The 22,275-nt window shown below is 46.5% G+C and overlaps 1 protein-coding gene across 1 annotated transcript in view; it reads left to right on the top strand.

The window, feature by feature from the left end:
• LOC126088433 (neurotrimin-like) overlaps nt 1-22,275 on the top strand; it is a 124,404-nt gene that overhangs the window by 5,576 nt on the left and 96,553 nt on the right. The window contains exons 2-3 of the mRNA XM_049906575.1: nt 629-748; nt 19,342-19,500. Coding sequence (XP_049762532.1) covers nt 629-748; nt 19,342-19,500 — 279 coding nt within the window. The remainder of the gene's footprint in view (nt 1-628; nt 749-19,341; nt 19,501-22,275) is intronic.

Here is a 22,275-nt window from a genome sequence, read left to right as displayed (position 1 = left end):
AGCCGAGGCCACTGTTGGATCACCTGCTGCACTAGCTGCGCGTTGCCCTCTGTGGTTGCCGTATGCGGTCGCCCTACCTTTCCAGCACGTTCATCCGTCACGTTCCCAGTCCGTTGAAATTTTTCAAACAGATCCTTTATTGTATCGCTTTTCGGTCCTTCGGTTACATTAAACCTCCGTTGAAAACTTCGTCTTGTTGCAACAACACCGTGTTCTAGGCGGTGGAATTCCAACACCAGAAAAATCCTCTGTTCTAAGGAATAAACCATGTTGTCTACAGCACACTTGCACATTGTGAACAGCACACGCTTACAGCAGAAAGACGACGTACAGAATAGCGCACCCACAGACTTCGTTGTCTTCTATATCTTTCACATCACTTGCAGCGCCATCTGTTGTTGAAAATTGTAACTACTGTAATTTCGAAAGTTTGTCCTCCTGAAAATGTACTGTTGTCCCAAGCATATTGCAACAAACGGTGTATTTCTATCGCTGCTCGTTTAGTTTTTATTGCCGTTTCAAATATACCGGTCATTTTTTAAACACCCTGTGTATAACACATACCGAGAGGTCTGTTACAAATGCTGCCACGTGAGTTACGAGCGCTCCTCGCGCTTGTGTGCTGCAGGCTGGGTGGCGCGCTGCCCGTGGATGTGGGCTGCCAACGCCGGCGGCGGCCGCAGGGCCGGTGCCGGGCTCACCTGCCTCTGCACGCTGCTGCTGCTCGCCGGGGACCTCCCGCAGGCAGGTGAGTGGCGCCTCTGCCTACACCTGTGTAAGGTGCCGAGACATGGGCACTTACACGTTAGCCTACCAACATTAGTATTAATAATAAAGGGACTGGCCAGGGCATCAGATCATGACTCTATTGAATTACGATAAATACACTCCTGGAAATTGAAATAAGAACACCGTGAATTCATTGTCCCAGGAAGGGGAAACTTTATTGACACATTCCTGGGGTCAGATACATCACATGATCACACTGACAGAACCACAGGCACATAGACACAGGCAACAGAGCATGCACAATGTCGGCACTAGTACAGTGTATATCCACCTTTCGCAGCAATGCAGGCAGCTATTCTCCCATGGAGACGATCGTAGAGATGCTGGATGTAGTCCTGTGGAACGGCTTGCCATGCCATTTCCACCTGGCGCCTCAGTTGGACCAGCGTTCGTGCTGGACGTGCAGACCGCGTGAGACGACGCTTCATCCAGTCCCAAACATGCTCAATGGGGGACAGATCCGGAGATCTTGCTGGCCAGGGTAGTTGACTTACACCTTCTAGAGCACGTTGGGTGTCACGGGATACATGCGGACGTGCATTGTCCTGTTGGAACAGCAAGTTCCCTTGCCGGTCTAGGAATGGTAGAACGATGGGTTCGATGACGGTTTGGATGTACCGTGCACTATTCAGTCTCCCCTCGACGATCACCAGTGGTGTACGGCCAGTGTAGGAGATCGCTCCCCACACCATGATGCCGGGTGTTGGCCCTGTGTGCCTCGGTCGTATGCAGTCCTGATTGTGGCGCTCACCTGCACGGCGCCATACACGCATACGACCATCATTGGCACCAAGCCAGAAGCGACTCTCATCGCTGAAGACGACACGTCTCCATTCGTCCCTCCATTCACGCCTGTCGCGACACCACTGGAGGCGGGCTGCACGATGTTGGGGCGTGAGCGGAAGATGGCCTAACGGTGTGCGGGACCGTAGCCCAGCTTCATGGAGACGGTTGCGAATGGTCCTCGCCGATACCCCAGGAGCAACAGTGTCCCTAATTTGCTGGGAAGTGGCGGTGCGGTCCCCTACGGCACTGCGTAGGATCCTACGGTCTTGGCGTGCATCCGTGCGTCGCTGCGGTCCGGTCCCAGGTCGACGGGCACGTGCACCTTCCGCCGACCACTGGCGACAACATCGATGTACTGTGGAGACCTCATGCCCCACGTGTTGAGCAATTCGGCGGTACCTCCACCCGGCCTCCCGCATGCCCACTATACGCCCTCGCTCAAAGTCCGTCAACTGCACATACGGTTCACGTCCACGCTGTCGCGGCATGCTACCAGTGTTAAAGACTGCGATGGAGCTCCGTATGCCACGGCAAACTGGCTGACACTGACGGCGGCGGTGCACAAATGCTGCGCAGCTAGCGCCATTCGACGGCCAACACCGCGGTTCCTGGTGTGTCCGCTGTGCCGTGCGTGTGATCATTGCTTGTACAGCCCTCTCGCAGTGTCCGGAGCAAGTATGGTGGGTCTGACACACCGGTGTCAATGTGTTCTTTTTTCCATTTCCAGGAGTGTATGCGGCACTCTCGAGCATATTCCCTGCATCTCTGCAGGATTGAACCACTGACTTAAAGCGTTGGTGAAATGTATCAGAAGTTGAGGATTGCGCAATGTAAAGTCTGCAGATGGCCGTAGCTCGCCGGGCCGCCATGGGCGGCGGGTAGCGCTCACCGGAAACGCGAGACGATACGGAGCTTTCGGGGATAGCCCGGCATCCGGAGCCACCTGTGCTGGGCAGCACGTGGCGAAGACGGGAATTTCGTTTGCCTAGGGGCGTTATGACATACTCGATCATTGGGTAGATCTCAGTGGAGGCATTTCGGCGATGATAGAGCGCGTTCGACATCGGCCAAAACTGAGTATTCTTCCGCCGCGTTTTCGTACGCGTGGGAGACGAATGAATTGTGGAGGCACTTCGCCTTCAGCCATCGAGCGTCACGAACTTGGAGACGGCGTCTTGGCCATCGTCTTCGAAGGGAGATATACGGTCTGTATCGCAGCACTGCACCAATCCGTATTCCGTGCAGAGTTCTGCGGTTAGAGCTCTTTGTGTGCTCAGAAGCGAGATTTTCACCAACGCCTAACCACTTTCAACAACTTACCTAATATTCTCGATCTAGAAGTTATCCTTGCGAGGTGCCGAGTATTTATCAATGCAGCTGCCGGTAATAGGAGCGCCTAATTGCAAATTGTTAATGTACCATTCTCAGGTGTGTGTGGGTGGACAAAGAGATTCACATTTTTTTTTTTTTGTAAATTTTGTCAGTTGTGGGGAATATCAAATTAAAATACCAATATTGCGATAGAATTATCGACTTCATTGTAACTAGCATTTACCCTGTCCCAGTAAGCTTTACAGGTACTCTAGTTACTGCACAGCTTGCTCAGACGGGAAGTAGAGAAGGTTTGGAGTCTTCAGTGTCAGCGACGGACCGATAAGCTTACACCTGTTCTGACAAAGTGACGTTCGCGTCCTAAGTCGCTGCAACCAGCGAAGGTTTCTGCGAACTATAGAGTCAAAGAAACAACACAGACCTTCCACCGAGTCCTTTTGTATGGTATCACGACCGTTTTGTTGAAAGCCGCAGACAAACATCTCTACATTTCTGCCTGTTAGGTCAAATTAACTGTCATAGCTACGGTGTGGAGTGAGCAGAAGTTGAGCTGATTTGGCAAGAATGATCCGGAAAACGCGACAGGGGTCTGTATAGTCTGAATTACATACAGAGTGGGCTGGACTCCTCCCATCAATAGTACATCAATGAGAGTCTACTATTGCCGGTTCCCACTGTATTGCCACTTCCCGGGAGCAAAGCAATATGTCTCCATGAAGGAAACTTTTTTTCTTTTCCTTTTCCTTTTGCCTTTTCCCGTTTCCTTATGAGGTCGGCATTTACACAAGGTGTGATTCACAAGTTTCAAGACTGATTAATTTCTGAGCAGGGGAGCGCGCGGACCGGTTCCGCTGGATGGGGGAAGTAGTGGGGGGTCTCAGGGAACGAACTACTGACGCTGCGGCAGTTGTCTCCGGAAACCTGGGGAGCGCGCATCGCTTGCAGCGTGAGTGTGTCTCATTGACCTCGGTCGGAAAGTGGGAGAGGCAGAAATGGAGCAGCACTTCGCGCAGCGTTTTGCGATTACGTTTTGTGGGCAACTGAACAAAACCGCCAGGGACACTCTCGGTATGATTCAAGAGGCCTTTAAGGGGGGTAGGACGTCAAACGGGCCGACTTGGAGCAGGAGAGGCACCACAGGACATTTTAATTTCTACTGTCTGTACTTTTACAAATAAATTCATAAAACTTTATCAGCATGACCACGAAGGATTGAGGACTCACACTCATAGCAGAGGAAGTTCAAAAACGTAGTAAAATAACTTTTTTTTTACATGTGAAATTTCATCATTTTTTCACTTACTACTGGCTGCATTTGTTTCTGTAGGTTCACTTTTCTTCCTAAGTAAGAGAGATTCTTCGATGAATTTTGCGCAGCATACAAGCAGTACTTACAGGTGTATGAAACTCTAGAATTTTCCAGTTCTATTAAAAACTGTGGTAAAAATTGAGATAATTAACTATAAAATTGGAGTTTTTCTAAACAGGAAGTTTAAAATGTAACAGTTCATTCATTTTTTCATACATTAAATACACTCTATGGTTCCCTACACATGTGACTATAGTTTGTATGCTGTGCAAAATTCATCGAAGAATATCTCCTGCCGGCCGCGGTGGTCTCGCGGTTCTAGGCGCTCAGTCCGGAACCGCGAGACTGCTACGGTCGCAGGTTCGCATCCAGCCTCGGGCATGGATGTGTGTGATGTCCTTAGGTTAGTTAGGTTTAAGTAGTTCTAAGTTCTAGGGGACTGATGACCACAGCTGTTAAGTCCCATAGTGCTCCGAGCCATTTGAACCAATATCTCTTACTTAGGAAGAAAAGTGTACCTATAGCAACAAATGCAGCCAGTAGTACGCGAAAAAATGATGAAATTTCGCATGTAAAAATGCATTTTGTTACGTTTTTGAGCTTCCACTACTATGAGTATGAATCCTGAATCCTTTCTGATGATACTTTCAAAGTTTTATGAATTTATTTGTAAAAGTATAGACAGTGGAAATTAAAATGTTTTGTGGTGTCTCTCCTGCTCCAAGTCGGCCCGTTTGACGTCCTACCCTCCTTAAGGAAGAAGCCATGTCCCGTGCAATGGTTTTCATGTGGCACAAACGTTTCAAAGATGGTCGCGGGAATGTTGAAGACGATGACCGCTCTGGGAGGCCATAATCAAGCCGAACGGATCAAAATGTGGAGAGAGTGCGGGAACTTTAAACAAAGACCGCCGTCTTGGTGCGAGTGCTCCGCCGCGTGAGGGATCGAGTTCGCCGCGTCCGCCCGGCGATCAAGGGCGATTGGATTCTCCACCACGACAACGCGCCGGCCCACACGACGCGCGCCGCAGCCGAAGTTTTGGTCAAGTTCAACGCAACAACACTGCCGCAGCCACTCTACAGCCCCGACCTGGCTCTAAGTGACTTTATCCTCTTCCCTTGAATCAAGACAGTCCTAAATGGGAAGCGATTCGACTCCATCGACGCCATCCAGCAGGCTTCGACGAGAATCCTTGACAGCATGACGCCCGTGACTTTCCAGAAGGGCTACGAACAGTGGAAGATGCGCTGGCAGCTCTGTGTTGATGCTGAAGGATCATATTTTGAAGAATTTTAGTCCGCCGTACTTAAACGCCCAATAAATTTCTAGTTCTGAGTTAAGTATTGAAACTTTTCAATCACACCATGTATACATCGTTTTTGGCAGTACTAGCGACATTTGGTGACCGGATGCACTTATGACGCCACCACTGCCTACAAAGGGGAAATATTAGTACCCTAGCTGTCTGCGTCTAGTATATATCTGATTTTCAAGGGTGATAACGTTTCGTAAGTGTTTGTATAGCGTGTAACGTAGGTGCTACATGAATACCACACCTGTATTTCCCTACCTGGATAACTCCTAAAAACCACATCTAGGCTTGCTGGTTCATCAGTCCTTGTCGATCCGGAGCTTGCTAGTCTCCCTGTGTTTCACAAGCGTACAACTTAGCGCTCTCAACTATCCAGGTAGTCTGCTAAGGAAACATTTCTGGACACGAAAATCTGGCGTACTTCATGAATAAACGAACCTCGTCCTTAATTATGATTAGGAATAGATACTGAGACGCGCTACAGAGGTTCGCACTATACGTGATTTTCTGAATTTTTGTGTGGATTTTGTAGGAGACGGAAGTTCGCCGCGGAGAACGGACTGCTGCGATGGCTGCCTGCAGACTGTGTTTGTCACGGCAACGTCGAAACTTCTTTCCTTAAACATCAGATTGCAACTAACTTCAATCAGACTATAGAGACAAGAGCATTATGAGTGACAAAACCAGTTGTTAACTACTCTGCAGGACCATGACTTTACTGCCGTGCGAAAAGGTACGAGATTTTCACATGCCATGTGCTGACTGGAAATGGCGAAGCCGTATTTGACGTACAAATCCATCCTTCCCTCACACTTGTAGCAATTAGCGTAAAGGGATCTTAGTCCTGCTCTGCGCAAGGACGCTCGAAGTGTGGGAATTCCCTGCGAATCAGCGTCCACTGTTAACGAAGTCTGAATGACCGCTACAGAACTAGGCTGGCCATTGGCCAGAATTGCTTTACCTCGTACAACAGCGAGGGAACGTTCAGTGTCCTAATCTCGCTCGTTACGTGCGGAACTGGCCAAGGAGCTAGATTTCTGCATTTAGCCAGCAGTGATATAGTATGTAGTTGGTAAGATGTGGATCAGAACCGCTGAAAATCTTATTGATTGGTAACTGACTTCTACAGTGAGGGTAGCATTGTTGAGTTCGCTAATAATACTAATTAATCATTATATATACTCGATGTGTTGTACGATTGAATACAACTCACTCAGAATGCCGACGGAATAAAACCGGAATCAAAATAATGCATAGGACATCTGTTTACTAGCTTAGTCATATGATCGCGTTGAAAAACCCGTAGGTTAACGTTAGTTCCAGACGTATTCTGGTCGTGACCCATTAGAGGCGGTGGCTGTTAATGGAGTATGGTTTCAGGAACTTACCTCTGGCCTAAGCCATTTCCTTACAGGGGCCTAAAAAATGTGGCTTATGTACGAAGTAGTATGTGAGGAGGAGCACATAGAGGGACGAATAACAACAAGTAAAAGCTTCGTAACTGTACAAAACTTATCCATGAAAAGAGGAAAATGTTTAAGAACGTTTTTTGTTTGTCAGGTGTTCGACCACAATTGATTTACGGAAGAATTATTGAGATCTTTATGATTACTTACCACGACAAAACTATTCCACCTTGTCTGTAAGATCTATGTGGCAGGTCAAACTTAAAGAACAATGTAATAATTCCGATTCCAAGTAAGGTGCTGAAGGTGAGAATATTACAGAGCGGCCACTCTTAAGAGATATGGTTTCAAAATAACGATATTAATTAAGAGAATGGAAAAACTAGTAAAAACCGACATCGAATACGACCACTTTCGGTTCCAAGAAAATGCACAAACTTATGAGACAGTACTTCGACCTGTCTTACAAGACGGACAAGAACAACATAACCTATACGTGTAATATTTGTAAGATTTGGAAGTCTTCAGTGGAATACAGTCCTTGAAATTCTGAGGTCAGCACGGATAAAATACAGAGAACCAAAGATTTTTTGCAACTTGTACAGAAAGCGGACTACAGTTTTAAGGGTCTAAGGCATGAAACGGAAGTAGTATTTGAGACAGCACTTAGACGGGGGTTATCGTCTGTGCCAGATTTTATTCAATCTGTACATTGAGCTAGCAGTAAAGGGAACGAAGGAGAAATTAGGAAAAAGGAATCAAAGTTCAGGGAGAAGAAGTAAAAGTCTGTGATATGCACCTTGAGGATCAAATGATAGGCTGAAATGAAGTTGTAAGATGAATGTCAGCAAAAGCAAAACAATGGTACTGCGATAGTCGAATTAAATCAGGTGACGCTGAGGCGATTAGATTAATAAATGATACACTGAAAGTAGAGGATGAATTTTGCTAATTGGGTTCCATATTAACGAATGATGATCGATTTAGAGAGGGTATATAATGTAGACTGGCAGCTGTAAAAAAAGGTTCAAAGAAAGAAATTTTGTTAACATCGAAGACGATTTCTATGTTGGGATATGTCATCTGAAGGTCGAGGTCTGGAGCGTAGGCTTGCACGGAAGTGAAACGTGGACGACAAACAGTTTAGACAAGAACAAACCGAAGCTTTTGAAATGTAGTGCTGCAGGAGAATGCTGAAGATTAGATGGGTAGATCGGATCACTAAGGAGGAGGTACTAAATCGAATTGATAAAAAAGAAATTTGTAGCCTCATGAGGCGGCAACCAATTGTCAATTTGGTAATGGAGGAAAGTGTGAGTCAATGCTTGACTACAGTGAGAAAGATTAAATGGATGTAGTCTGTAGTAGTTATACAGAGATGCAGAGGCATGCGCTGGATAGAGTAGATTGATGAGCACGCAGCGACTGCTTTATATCAATGTTTTGTGGTTAGTTCTTCGATCACACACATTGGACCCCGAGATAAACAACTAATGATGTGGCTTCGAAGTCTTTCGCGACGTGTTTCTTGAATAAAATACTCTCGGTGTACATACCGCGTCAATTCAGGATAAAACTCCAAGCTTTCGACCACTACCACCATAGTCGTCGTCAGGGCTAAAACTGACTGTCGTAAATTTATTATTGGAGTGGAACAAGCAGTTCGTCATCTTCCTCAAGAAGCAGCGGATGACGCAAGGCTTGCTAATAGCCGGATTTTAGCGACATCCAAGCCGCCTAAGTCAAACATCAGCAGAGAGGAGAGACAAGGACTGAAATTGTTGCACAAGGATGAAGATCTAGTTGTTTTGCCTGCTGACAAAGGGAACGCCACGGTAATCCTCAAGGTACGGATTACCACAAGAAAGTTGGATTGTTACTGGAGGATAGCAAATATGGGATTCTCAGACGGGATCCCACATCGGCGCTCAGCAGGAAGACAAGGGAAGTGGCTCTGAGCACTATGGGACTTAACTTCTGAGGTCATCAGTCCCCTAGAACTTAGAACTACTTAAACCTAACCAACCTAAGGACATCACAAACATCCATGCCCGAGGAAGGACTCGAACCTGCGACCGTAGCGGTCGCGCAGTGCCAGGCAGTAGCGCCTAGAACCGCTCGGCCGCAGGAAGACATAGGAGCTATTAAAAAAAAAAAAAAAACTCTGGCCTCTCCGACGAACTGGTGAAGAACTTACGGCCGAGAGCACCTAGACCACCAAGATTATACGGTTTGCCAAATGTCCAGAAGGAGAACGTCCCGTTGAGACCGATTGTTAGCGCTATTGGCTCTCCTACGTACAAGCTTGCAAAACACTTACTTAACTAAATACACTCCTGGAAATGGAAAAAAGAGCACATTGACACCGGTGTGTCAGACCCACCATACTTGCTCCGGACACTGCGAGAGGGCTGTACAAGCAATGATCACACGCACGGCACAGCGGACACACCAGGAACCGCGGTGTTGGCCGTCGAATGGCGCTAGCTGCGCAGCATTTGTGCACCGCCGCCGTCAGTGTCAGCCAGTTTGCCGTGGCATACGGAGCTCCATCGCAGTCTTTAACACTGGTAGCATGCCGCGACAGCGTGGACGTGAACCGTATGTGCAGTTGACGGACTTTGAGCGAGGGCGTATAGTGGGCATGCGGGACGCCGGGTGGACGTACCGCCGAATTGCTCAACACGTGGGGTGTGAGGTCTCCACAGTACATCGATGTTGTCGCCAGTGGTCGGCGGAAGGTGCACGTGCCCGTCGACCTGGGACCGGACCGCAGCGACGCACGGATGCACGCCAAGACCGTAGGATCCTACGCAGTGCCGTAGGGGACCGCACCGCCACTTCCCAGCAAATTAGGGACACTGTTGCTCCTGGGGAATCGGCGAGGACCATTCGCAACCGTCTCCATGAAGCTGGGCTACGGTCCCGCACACCGTTAGGCCGTCTTCCGCTCACTCCCCAACATCGTGCAGCCCGCCTCCAGTGGTGTCGCGACAGGCGTGAATGGAGGGACGAATGGAGACGTGTCGTCTTCAGCGATGAGAGTCGCTTCTGCCTTGGTGCCAATGATGGTCGTATGCGTGTTTGGCGTCGTGCAGGTGAGCGCCACAATCAGGACTGCATACGACCGAGGCACACAGGGCCAACACCCGACATCTTGGTGTGGGGAGCGATCTCCTACACTGGCCGTACACCACTGGTGATCGTCGAGGGGACACTGAATAGTGCACGGTACATCCAAACCGTCATCGAACCCATCGTTCTACCATTCCTAGACCGGCAAGGGAACTTGCTGTTCCAACAGGACAATGCACGTCCGCATGTATCCCGTGCCACCCAACGTGCTCTAGAAGGTGTAAGTCAACTACCCTGGCCAGCAAGATTTCCGGATCTGTCCCCCATTGAGCATGTTTGGGACTGGATGAAGCGTCGTCTCACGCGGTCTGCACGTCCAGCACGAACGCTGGTCCAACTGAGGCGCCAGGTGGAAATGGCATGACAAGCCGTTCCACAGGACTACATCCAGCATCTCTACGATCGTCTCCATGGGAGAATAGCAGCCTGCATTGCTGCGAAAGGTGGATATACACTGTACTAGTGCCGACATTGTGCATGCTCTGTTGCCTGCGTCTATGTGCCTGTGGTTCTGTCAGTGTGATCATGTGATGTATCTGACCCCAGGAATGTGTCAATAAAGTTTCCCCTTCCTGGGACAATGAATTCACGGTGTTCTTATTTCAATTTCCAGGAGTGTAGTTGGCGCCTTTAGTTGGGCAGTGCCCACATCATATTAAGAATTCAAAAATGTTTGTTGATATCATAAAACAGATGAAGATAGGCCCAAATGATATTATGGTCAGCCTCGACGTGCTTTCTCTGTTCACCAAAGCACCTGTGGACGACACATTACAACTGCTGGCTGCTCATTTTGAAGTTGTTCCGGCAAACTTGACGACCACTTACTTTTTATACAGTGGAAATTATTATGAAATGCCAGAGGGGACAGCCATTGGTTCGCCACTATCACCAACAATAGCGAATTTTTTCATGGAGGAATTTGAAGAACGAGCATTGAGCAGTGCTCACCTCCGCCCATCATGCTTCTACAGATACGTCGACGACACTTTTTTAATCTGGCCACACGGCAGGGACACGCTGCAGCAGTTCGTCGAACATTTGAATGGTGTACATCCAAACATAAAATTTACAATGGAGGCAGAGAAGGAAGGGAAGTTACCTTTTCTAGATGTGTTGGTTGAGCGAAAACCGGATGGACGACTGGGCCATTCTGTGTACAGGAAGCCAACCCATACAGACTTATATCTGCATAGCCACAGCTTCCATCATCTGTCTCAGAAGAGAGCTATGCTGAACACTTTAGTACACAGAGCCAGGACTATTTCCGACAAGGACCACCTCGGTCCCGAGATTAACCATTTGACGACTGTTTTCAAGAGGGATGGTTGTTCTGCCGGTGAAATTAAATCAGTATTGTCCAAGAAAGTAAGACACGATGCCGTCCATAAACAAGAAGAGGACCAACACATAGCGCGGCTTCCATTTTGCGGTGCTGCATCAAGCAAGATAGGCAGAGTCCTAAAGAGGCAAGCAATAAACCAGTTTTCCGACCACCTAGGAAAATTAAGGAAATGTTGAGACCAGTCAAAGATAGTCTCGGCTTAAGGATGCCGGAAATTTATAGTATTCCTTGCGAATGCGGTAAGAATTACGTGGGCCAGTCGGTAAGAACCGTTGCCGATCGTTGCATCGAGCACCAGCGCCACCTGAAATACAGGTATTTGGAAAAATCTGCGGTGGCTGAGCATAGCCTGCTTAGCAAGCATAAGATTTTATTCGAAGAAACCAGAGTAATAGCCCACGCATCGAATTACTGGGACTCTGTGATCCGGGAAGCAGTCGAAATTAGACTTAGCGATAATAACTTTAACAGAGACAACGGCTACGCATTTAGCAACACCTGGAAGAGTGCACTGGATAAAGAAAAATCGCAGAGGATAATATCCCGCAGTTTACCTCCGGATTCAAGGGATGGCGCTGCAAGCAACGCTGGATAGAAACTACATCTATGGAAGTAGAGGATTCGGCCATGCGCTCCGCCTCGCCTTCCGCATCCGCCTTCCGTCCCCCACGCGCATCCTCTATGACCTCATCCCCTTTCCCCCACCTTCTCCTTTTCCTTGAACACACCCGCAGACTATATATTATCCGCCGCCTTGATCCCCCTCACCCCCTGGTGTCTCCCTTCCTCTCCACTCCCAACCAGTTGCCGCGCCTTTACCGTTGTGTCCCTCCCTCTCTCCATCTCCACACCCTCCATCTCCTTTCCCAACACAACTTCCACCGTCTACCCCTCCCGGATGATGAGCTTCGCCCTGACATCTACCCTTCCTACCAACTCTAACGCCCTCTTCCTGCCTCCTCCTCAGGGCTCCCTCTCCCCCCCTCCCTCCTTCTGAGCGGTTTTCCCCTCCTACTCCCCCTCCATCTCTTGTGCCTTCTTTCAGTGTCTCTGCGCTCCCTCCTGCCCTGTCTTCCCTTTTCCTCTCCCGCCCCATGTGTATCCTGCCTCTTCGTGAACCCACGGTTGCCCCTCCTCTCTTCATCCCGCCGCTTCCTAAGCTGCCCCATGCTCTCCCCTCCTTTTCCATCCTCTCTGACCTTTCCCTCGGCAGGTCCCACCTGGTAGTTTAATTCTTCGTCGTGTGTGCTCCAAGTGGGTTTTAAGTGTGTTGTTTCAGAGTGTTTTTAATACTGTGGCCAACTTTTAACCTGAGCTTGCGCATCCAGTGTCTTCTCTGTGTTTTTTTAACTGTCCCCAATGAACGTCTACGTGTCAGTGTATTTTTACCTCCATTTTCTCCCCTTACTCTGCTTTATGTTCTCTTTTTTCTCTCCTTATGTATGTATTATTTTATTCTTGTTTTAGTTGTCATGTCACTCGGCTGAAGAGCGGCGGACTGTGCTGCTGACAGCCCTCCCCTGCCCATATGGGGCAGGGGAATGAAATCACAATAAAGAAAAAAAAAAAGCTTACGACAGTCAGTTTTAGCTCTAACGACGACCATGGAGATAGTGGTCGAAAGCTTGGAGTTTTATCCTGAATTGACCTGGCATGTACACCGAGAGTATTTTATTCAACTAATGATGTGATTCGAATTGGAGGAGGAGGAGGGGGGAGAAAAGGACGGAAAGGGAAGGGAATATTGATACCAGCTGCATCAGGACTTCGTGCGGCATCAGTGGCAACGAGTGAAAATGCTTGCTGGACTGGTGTTCTAACTCGGGATTTCCTGCTTACTACGCAGTTGCGTTAACTACTGTACCACCTGGACGCAGTGTTCATCGCAACTGCTCGGGCTTCCTCGGCACGCCTGTCGGCCGACCCACACCCCCATGCGCCACCTATCCACAGTCCCTCTCCACGTCCTCAACGTTCGCTGCTCTGAAATTCCCGCCAGGAGGTCAGACGTACCCGTGCACCTGCACTGAAGAAGGTGGTTCCGTCGCCCATCAAGGCGAATCATATCAATGTGTGGTGTCTGCTCTTTAGGACGTGTCCGAAAGAACAGACACAGCCAATATTCTGCAATTTTACCTCTACTTCTTCAAAGGTTCTTCCTTGCACTGTCATGCCCAAACCGTCAATATAGAGAGAATGTTGATTCTATGTAAGTTGAACATCATGGGAGGTAGAACAATTCCTTGAGAGATGCCGCTTTTCTGCTTCCTCCAGCGACTGTTTTTCCCTTCTATAATGACGTAGAATAGTCGTCTCTGCACAAAGGATACTATAATGTTTATTAGCCGATGGTCCCTAACAGTGTCAGAGATTTTAAGTAATATTTTTAGGTGGTTTCCTGTATAGGAGGCGGTACTTAGATCAACCAATGCGAAGACCTTTGTTAATTTATATCCATATCGTACCTCTGTATGCTCTGTGAGTGCCAAGATGTGGCCAGATTTTCTTGGACTGAAGCTAGCTTGTTGCAGGCTTAACTTTGAATCAACGATGCTATTGATTCGATTAAGGATCAGCCTTTCATGTAATTCGAAGAGCTGTCAGAGAAGAGATATAGGCCGATAATTGCTTGATGATCCGGATGCTTTCTTGGTTTTATGAGTGATATTAACTTTGAATTCCTCCATTGTTTAGGGATTGTAAGGGTGTCTCGGCAGTGCTTCAATAGGCTGAACATCCATTTTTTGGCATTCGGTCCGAAATGAGGCACACGCCATCAACAGCAGCCGTCTTACCCTTTTTTTTATAGGGTTTGTATCCTCAGGAGGGAAGAAGTTGTGGATTTCTGTGTGGATATCGCGTTGCGACCTGCTTTTCTCACATTTTTTGTTATCCTTACCACTCAGTAGTAGCTGGTGCGCAGTTTGATTAGATGTTACTCTTGTCACGTCTTTGCTTTCTTTTGGGTCCCCTTGAGATTTCTGATCAGATTCCATGCAGTTTTCATGCTATGTGGCATGTTAATTTTCTCCAAGGTTTCGACCCATTTCTTTTGCCTTGTTTCACTTAATGCTCTTACGAGAGGTGTGCCACGAGCTATTGTCTTGTCTCTGAAAGGGTCTTTTGAGTACAATTCTTCATATTTCTCTAAGTTTTCTTTGTACCCTCAGAGAGTCCTGTTATGATGATCTTTCCACAGCCTCTTGGAATGAGCTTTTTTTGACACTTTATGGAGAATGTATATTTTTCCGGTCGGGATTTATGCTGCCAGTTTCCTCACCTAATTTCCCGGTGAAATCCGTCCGTGTCGCTTTTTTAAAACTGAAACTTCTTTGAAATTGCATGTTAACAGATTTGACTGCCGAGAAGACTTGGATTGCAGTGGGCCTATGCTGAGTTTTTGGAAGAGCTCCATATACATTTTTAACGCAGCTATCTTGGATTTTGCTGCTGACAAAGGAGTTATCAGGGTTGTAACCTCATTTCCAAATTTGTTCGTGAAGGAGTAGGGCAGCCTTGAGTCCTGATTTTTCTCTGTGCCTTTCCCACATACACATTACATCTCATTTATGGGTTTGGCATAGCTGCGAAATTGTCTTGTTTGTTATTTGTTATTCCCTTAACATTCAAGCTACCAATCGCCAGAGATGGCTCTGGAAAGTGCCCCTTATTTGATTTTCTCCGGTGGGTGAAGGATTAGCCAATGCCCTCATGGTCATCATTCCCAGGGAGCGCCGGAATTTTCTACTCTTATGGTGGCTTCGAGTGACAATGCACACTTGGAGGCTCCTTCCGTGTTCCCTCTCTTGACTAACTGTTGTACGTTTCATTTTAGACATAATTTTATTGTTAAAATTTGCTTGCTGAGGTCCTCATTTTAATAATGCCTTGCTAATGTCTCTAAGATCGAGTAAATTACATCCTTTCGGAAAGTGGTGAAACATAACATCCCATGGCTTAGAGCCATGAGTCACTCCACAATGTTACTATGCCTGCTCTTATTTATTACACCGGAAATTCAGTTCTCACTAGAAAAGTAGGAACGAAGCACTTGCCACACATGAAATCATACTATTTGGAGACTGCAGTTGGCCACTATGTCAGGGCTGTCTCCATACTTCCTCAGTGACGTCACAGCAGGCAACCCGAGACCCACGAGAGAGACAGATCGTGGTGTGTACGTCACAGCATGTGACACTGCAGGTCTTAAGAGTGCCAGCAGCCGTCAATGGCAGGGAGCGAGTAACTATGTCAGACGAGTTTAATAATTCTTGATTGCTCGTTTAAATGCATCTAAGCTCTCTATAGCACATGAGAAATTTAAGACCTTTTAGTGAGCACCTTTTCAATTACATATTGATTTCCTCTGGACCGTGCATGGGACCGAGCGTTCGCGAAGTGTGGCTTACAAGTCGACTAGGGTGACGTCGCAAGCTCGATGAAGCGCCCGTACATCTCACTGGCCCGAGGCAAACCTGGCTGACAGCCGGGAAGCCGCCATACACCCACCTGATTCTAATATTGGTACAGGCTGCAGATGCGAAAATCTAGTGACAATAGTGACATCGACAAAGGGAAGATTGTTGTGGCCCGGTTCGTGGAAATCAGAATCTCGGAAACGTTAGAAAGTGTTGTACGTTCATACCTCATCGCAGAACGTAGAGGTCGCAGGTCTGCCAGCTCTGTATAGCGGGATAGACAGCAAACTTGTGGCGTATCTGATGACGGAGTACAGTGCTGAAGCAGACATGTTTCGGAGCTCACTGTTCAGCTCCGCAGCACACCTTGGTTTTCCTCTGCTGACCCAATGAAGTCGTCAATTACGGTTACAATGGACACGGGATCATCAAGATTAGACAGTGGGTTAATGGAAGTGTGTCGTCCAGTCGGACGAATCAGGCATCGTGTCATGGACACAAACTTTTGGGGGCAATATTATTCTAAGGAGAACTTCATCTGACCTCCAAGGAAGCTGTGGACGTAACACAAGAAACGATGACAATTTTGGACTGTGTGACTAATACTGCGGATCATCTGTAGTCCTTTATACCTTCCCCCATTGTGATGTTATCTTCCAGCAGAACAACTGTTTGCTTCACAGCGCCTGAATAGTGTTACAGTAGTTTGAGGAGCATGACAGTAAATTAAGGTTGATGTTTTGACCACCAGATTCGCCTTATCTTAACCAGATGCAACACATCTGTGACGCAATCGGGAGTCAGCTTCGCGCCCACACTTTACCGGACCTTTAGTTAACAGGAAGGCCTTGGCTTATCTGTGTACATCGGATGGCACATACCTCCAGGAAGCTACCAAGGACTTACAGTGTCCAAGCCACGCAGAATCGCTTGCGCATTGCGTTCCAAATGTGGACGAACTCGCTATTAATCAGGGTGGTCATAATGTTTTGATTCATCTGTGTAACTATTTCAGCTGCTTCCTTCAGTTAGTCAAATTGTGTCCTCTGTTCCTTTTCCTGCCGATTCCTTCTTAGTTTTTCGGTTTTCCCATCTAGTTTTCAGTATTCATCTGTCTTACCACCTCTCAAAAGTTTTTAGACTTTTCTTGTCTATGCTGTTTATCGTCAACGTTTCAGAGGATATATTACAAACAAGTACTTTCAGAAAAGACTCGATGGTATTTGATTTATGTTAAACGTTACAGTATTATAATAGATCATTAAGAGAGAGAACAAGAAAATCACGATTTAACGCATCTTGTTGTAGGTGCCACGATAACACTGAACCTCTACTACTTCATTCGTCTTGCCGAAGAACTAGCCCAATTTATTTCGCACGTCGATTTGTATAACATTGTAGACATGTCAGAACAGTGTTTATAAGCACAGCACGCGCAGTTAACTAAATGCAAGCGAGAATGTTGTTGGCATGTGGCCGGCTGGCTGTTCCTGGTATGAAATGCCACGCCCACTGGACGTGAGGCGTCAGTTGTGCCTGAGTGTTGTGCCGGTAGACCAATCAGAGCGTGCATGAACTAGAAGTTGTGTACGGATACACCACTGGATCGCCGCAACAGATGAGAAGCCAGGCGTCCACAGCACATGTGAAGATAGCTTTTGAGTGCAGGGAGTCAACTATGACAAGTGGATGTATCGATGTCGCGATAGACGTAAGTCAAGTAATTTCTGACGGGTTCTGGGCGTGGCTCATTGTACTATTTTCCTTTTTTTAATAGAAAAGTAGATTATTCTGTTTTGCCATATTTTCTAATTATTATACCGTTTCCCCACTGTCTCACAATAACTGGGTGTTAGTGGTCTTATTCGTGGGCCCACAATTGGGAGCCTCATCACCCAGTGCATTCAAGACGCTGTATCAGAATGGCACTGACATCGGGACCTTGTATTTATGAGTAACGTAGATATGAAATGGGACGAGTCCGTAAATAAGTAGTAGGTGTAGTGAATAGCAGACTTGGATTTTTTGGTAAGTGATGGGATGCCTCAACGTCACATGCAGCCATACTGTAGATGCAGCCACATCAGAGAGGAGTGTGTGCAGAGCCCATACTAATATGTGGTTCCAGGAGAGGGGCAGCAAGCTTTTCAGCAGTAACTGAGGCAACAGTCTGGATGGTTGACTAACCTACTCCCGTAACGTCAGCGAACATGAGCTTGCTACAGTGGTGCCAGGAACGGCCGAAAGCAACGGGAAACTACTGACGTTACATTTCATAACGACATGGAGTTCCACTCTACGGTTTAATGATTACTGCATCATCTTGGGTAAAAAGTAGACCCCCATTCGAATCTCCTGCTGGAAACCAATAATGAAGATGTTGTCATCACGAAAATCAACTCTGGAATTCCACAGGTCGGAGTTTTGATTTTTAGATCCGTCAGTCTGGTAGCTACATTAGAAAAATTAAGACAAAATGGATGGTATAACAGCGTGGAGGCAGTTTCGCTGTGTTACGTGAGGGAAGGAATGTGCTGTGTTTAGACAATTCTGTGTACTGAGGGTAGGTCATCGCAAGTGAAACATTAACAGCTCCGAAGCACTGTCGAAATGAAGTTCAGGAATTGAGCATACAAATGCTATTGGTAATCCAGTCTGTAACAGGCTGCTATTACTGAGGTCTTTTATGGAGGACAGTCTGCTGATCATATACCAACGGCGCTATGAGGGTATTCAGCGATATCTACCGAAAAGTAGGAAATGATTAAATTGGTACTATGGACTAGTATTTATGTCCCCCTGTGCGACACATAATTGTCTACGTTCCACTTCCAACGGATACACTTCAGTTCATAGTCGTCACTGCAAAATGTTAGTATCCATTTTCCGCGGATTATTCCAGATCCAGGATGTCACCTCAATACTATCTGATGGATTCGCTGCATCACTGCTAGGCCAGGACACCTCAACTTAAAATAAGACCCAAGACGACAGAATTTGTAGAGCCCTGTTTGCTTAGTGGTCTAAAGTTCATAAATGCTGATCTGGGTTAGGTTGAAGGGAATTAGATAAACTGCTAAGTAATTCATGTCCAGAGAGAGGTAGCTCGATGTCGGAAGTGAGGCACCTGGTATGGCATTCAGAAGTAGGGATGGGCTAGTGGAATTTTGGTTTGGTCGATACAACTATCGTAAAGTTAAGGCTGTCTTCCATAGAGAATGGTGATAAAATGCAATCGCTATATATAGCTTGTTAGCAGTTACAGTAGATTTTTTTAGAACTTGTGGTTGGATACTTAGTAGTTGAAAGATACGTTTAGAGTTTTGGATTTGCTTTTGGTGTATAATGCACGTCATTAGTGCTTGATATTGCGGTGGAAGTCGTGGGAGTTCTCAAATTTCGTAAAACTGCCATGGTTTTCCGACAGTGCGTGAAGATATCAAAGTGCCTTAGTTTTAGATATGGTGTTTTGTACTGCGTCCGTTTCTTGTGGAACGTTTCGCACACAGGGCAGAGTGCCTACATCAACCTGACGGCGCTTGGCAGGTCCGCGTCCATTCCGCTGTCCATGGACGACGACTCGCCCTACCTGAGAGACCTCTACTGGCCACTAAACGACTCGTGGCAGCTCGCTGGCTTCGATGGCGCAGAGGATGGACACCTCATCGGTAAGCAGTAATCAGTAACCACTGCCTAAATTGATCCCAACAGTTCCACACGTTGTCCGTCACATCTACTTCGTCATCGTCTGCCTATCCCTTTCTGACCTTATTCTTTTTAATTATAGTCCCCGCATTTTCGCTTTATCCTAGGGATAGCTACAAACGCTACTTTTATCTTTTAATTTGTTCTTTTTTTTAAATTTGGTATACGAATACATAATTTTGTGACTCACAGAGGTGGCTGGTATTGTAACGCTACTATCATTCACCGAAACGAACAACATGAATTCCTATTTGATCAGTTTGATAACGATAAAAACTAGGAAGATGTCGCTGATGGTAAGTATGGAATTTTGGCGCGTTTGGTTAAAAGAGTTACATGTAATTTATTGAATGACGGCCACTGACTAAATGTTTGGAAGCTCTGTATGCCATATTTGTTGCAAACGAAGGCATCGCCCATAGGCAATGCAGCGACCTTTGTAATTAATATGCAGGGTAGCACATTTATCCAGACCACACCAATTAACTTTTTGTGCTGAGTGAAAATAAAAGATATATCAAGCAAATGTTGTTTAGCTGCCAGGGGAAATTAACCTGCTTTTCTTGTAACTTAGTTCGTTACGAAGATATGAACATCAGTACGGCATTTTCGAACATCACCCTACATTTTTAATTAGTAGCACACATCATATCCTCGAGAACTGTCAAAAAAGTCTCATGTATTCACGTAAACATAACGTTGAACTTCGTAAGAAACGGGAACGGAGAACTTTAATAGCATTCTGGAGTACTGCAAACCATTGTGCGTTAAAAAAAATGGCAGAACATTCGAAAGTGCTCAAAGTCGTTCATGCCTGCTTCCAGTGTAACGTGTTGAAGTGAATTACAAGCATGCACCGGCATGTTCTTTGGAGTTGTTGGAATATCACCACAGACATCATTTTACTTGATCCGCAGAGGAGATGAGTCTAGAGACCGAGCAGGACAATCCTCTATTCCTCCGTGAGCAATCCGTCTAGCAGTATACATTTGGTCTAGAACACAACGAAAACGCAAAGTATTATATATTGGGCATCCATCGTATTGGTAGCATGAGTCTACTTCTCAGATATATTTCATCCAGAAGGTGAACAATAGTTGGTGTGAAATAGTTAGCATATCTCCTGCTATTATGTTGCCATTGATGAAATAATCTTAGTAACTAAGCATCGGGAATCAGACGGTAACTCTTCATCGACGGTGATGTTCCATCTGCCTAAGTCATTTTTGGTTTTCAATGGACCTGTAATGCATGTTCTTTGTACACACTGACAAGGAACCTTCTGAGTGCCAGGTCGTAAACTCAGTCTTTAGTAAGGCTCATTTGAAAGTGTTGTGTTAACAGTTATGTTAGGAAAATATTAGCTGCTAATGACTCACCACGTGCAGCAGGAGGGCGACAGAAAATGAGTGTCCGGGAGATACAGAGATAAACCTTCCATGGAGTGTATGTACTTCACATAATTGACATCTTCGACATTCAAGAAATGTTCAAAAGAAACTATTAACGTGCACCGTGAACACCAAATAAAAAATGGCGCGCCGCAGTGATCACAAAGATTCGGAGTTCGCAACATCAAGATTGAAGGCGTGCATGACGTGAAGCTAGATATGCGTTCTTAAAGAATGCACATATATTGGTCTAATGGGATGAGGAGCACTGATGGAATGTGAGGCATGCAGCCGAATGCTAAACGGTCTGCCGTGATGCTTATCGTGAAACTGGCTATCCTTTAAAGCGTAGCTGCAGATACTGCGCTAATGTGTTTTATAGGCACGGAAAAAACAAACATCCAGAGGCTGAATTTATACAGTGGTTCCAGCTGGTACGAATTGCAATGTCACATACTTTTCAGGAGGGATAGTTTGCTCTAAAGCAGTACGAGTTTTATACGCAGACCAGGAATGAAGCAAAAGCAAGTTATTTTGACCAGCTGTTGACCGAAAACAGTGCTTGTACCACAGTTGTAGTTCTCTTACGTCCATTTTCCCTCTCATGCTTGCTGTGACTTGCAACATCGCGCACTCCAGGAAGAATCGCAGGGGGCAGAGCACCTCCAACTTCTCGAAGCCTAATAAACAACTTTCCAGCCAATTTACCATCCAGATTAACAACGGCATAATCGTATACGAGTGGTTTAAGTCATTGATGTTAGTTGAGCTTGATACAGCTCTCTTGGCATCTCTGATTTCCAGGGGTCCTTTCATACTCATTTCCTCTTCAAATCCCGATTGGCTAGAGTTGAAAACAAATTCCTTACTGAAAGATGTGGTACGTTTCTCTGTCTCTTCTACAAATTTTCTACCAGATTCCACAGTTTGTTGTGCATTGTCAAGTTGACGTTTTGTTTAAAATCTCGTAATCTTACGTTTTCCAAATCTGTACCACTGTTTGAAAACATGCAAACATCAACTGATTCCCTTGAAACCACTATAATCTACACTCCTGGAAATGGAAAAAAGAACACATTGACACCGGTGTGTCAGACCCACCATACTTGCTCCGGACACTGCGAGAGGGCTGTACAAGCAATGATCACACGCACGGCACAGCGGACACACCAGGAACCGCGGTGTTGGACGTCGAATGGCGCTAGCTGCGCAGCATTTGTGCACCGCCGCCGTCAGTGTCAGCCAGTTTGCCGTGGCATACGGAGCTCCATCGCAGTCTTTAACACTGGTAGCATGCCGCGACAGCGTGGACGTGAACCGTATGTGCAGTTGACGGACTTTGAGCGA

The sequence above is a fragment of the Schistocerca cancellata genome, chromosome 6, assembly GCF_023864275.1.
Source record: "Schistocerca cancellata isolate TAMUIC-IGC-003103 chromosome 6, iqSchCanc2.1, whole genome shotgun sequence".
Taxonomy (NCBI): Eukaryota; Metazoa; Arthropoda; class Insecta; order Orthoptera; family Acrididae; genus Schistocerca; species Schistocerca cancellata.
Note: the sequence above shows the minus strand (reverse complement) of the source record. Positions and strands in the feature narration are given on the sequence as shown.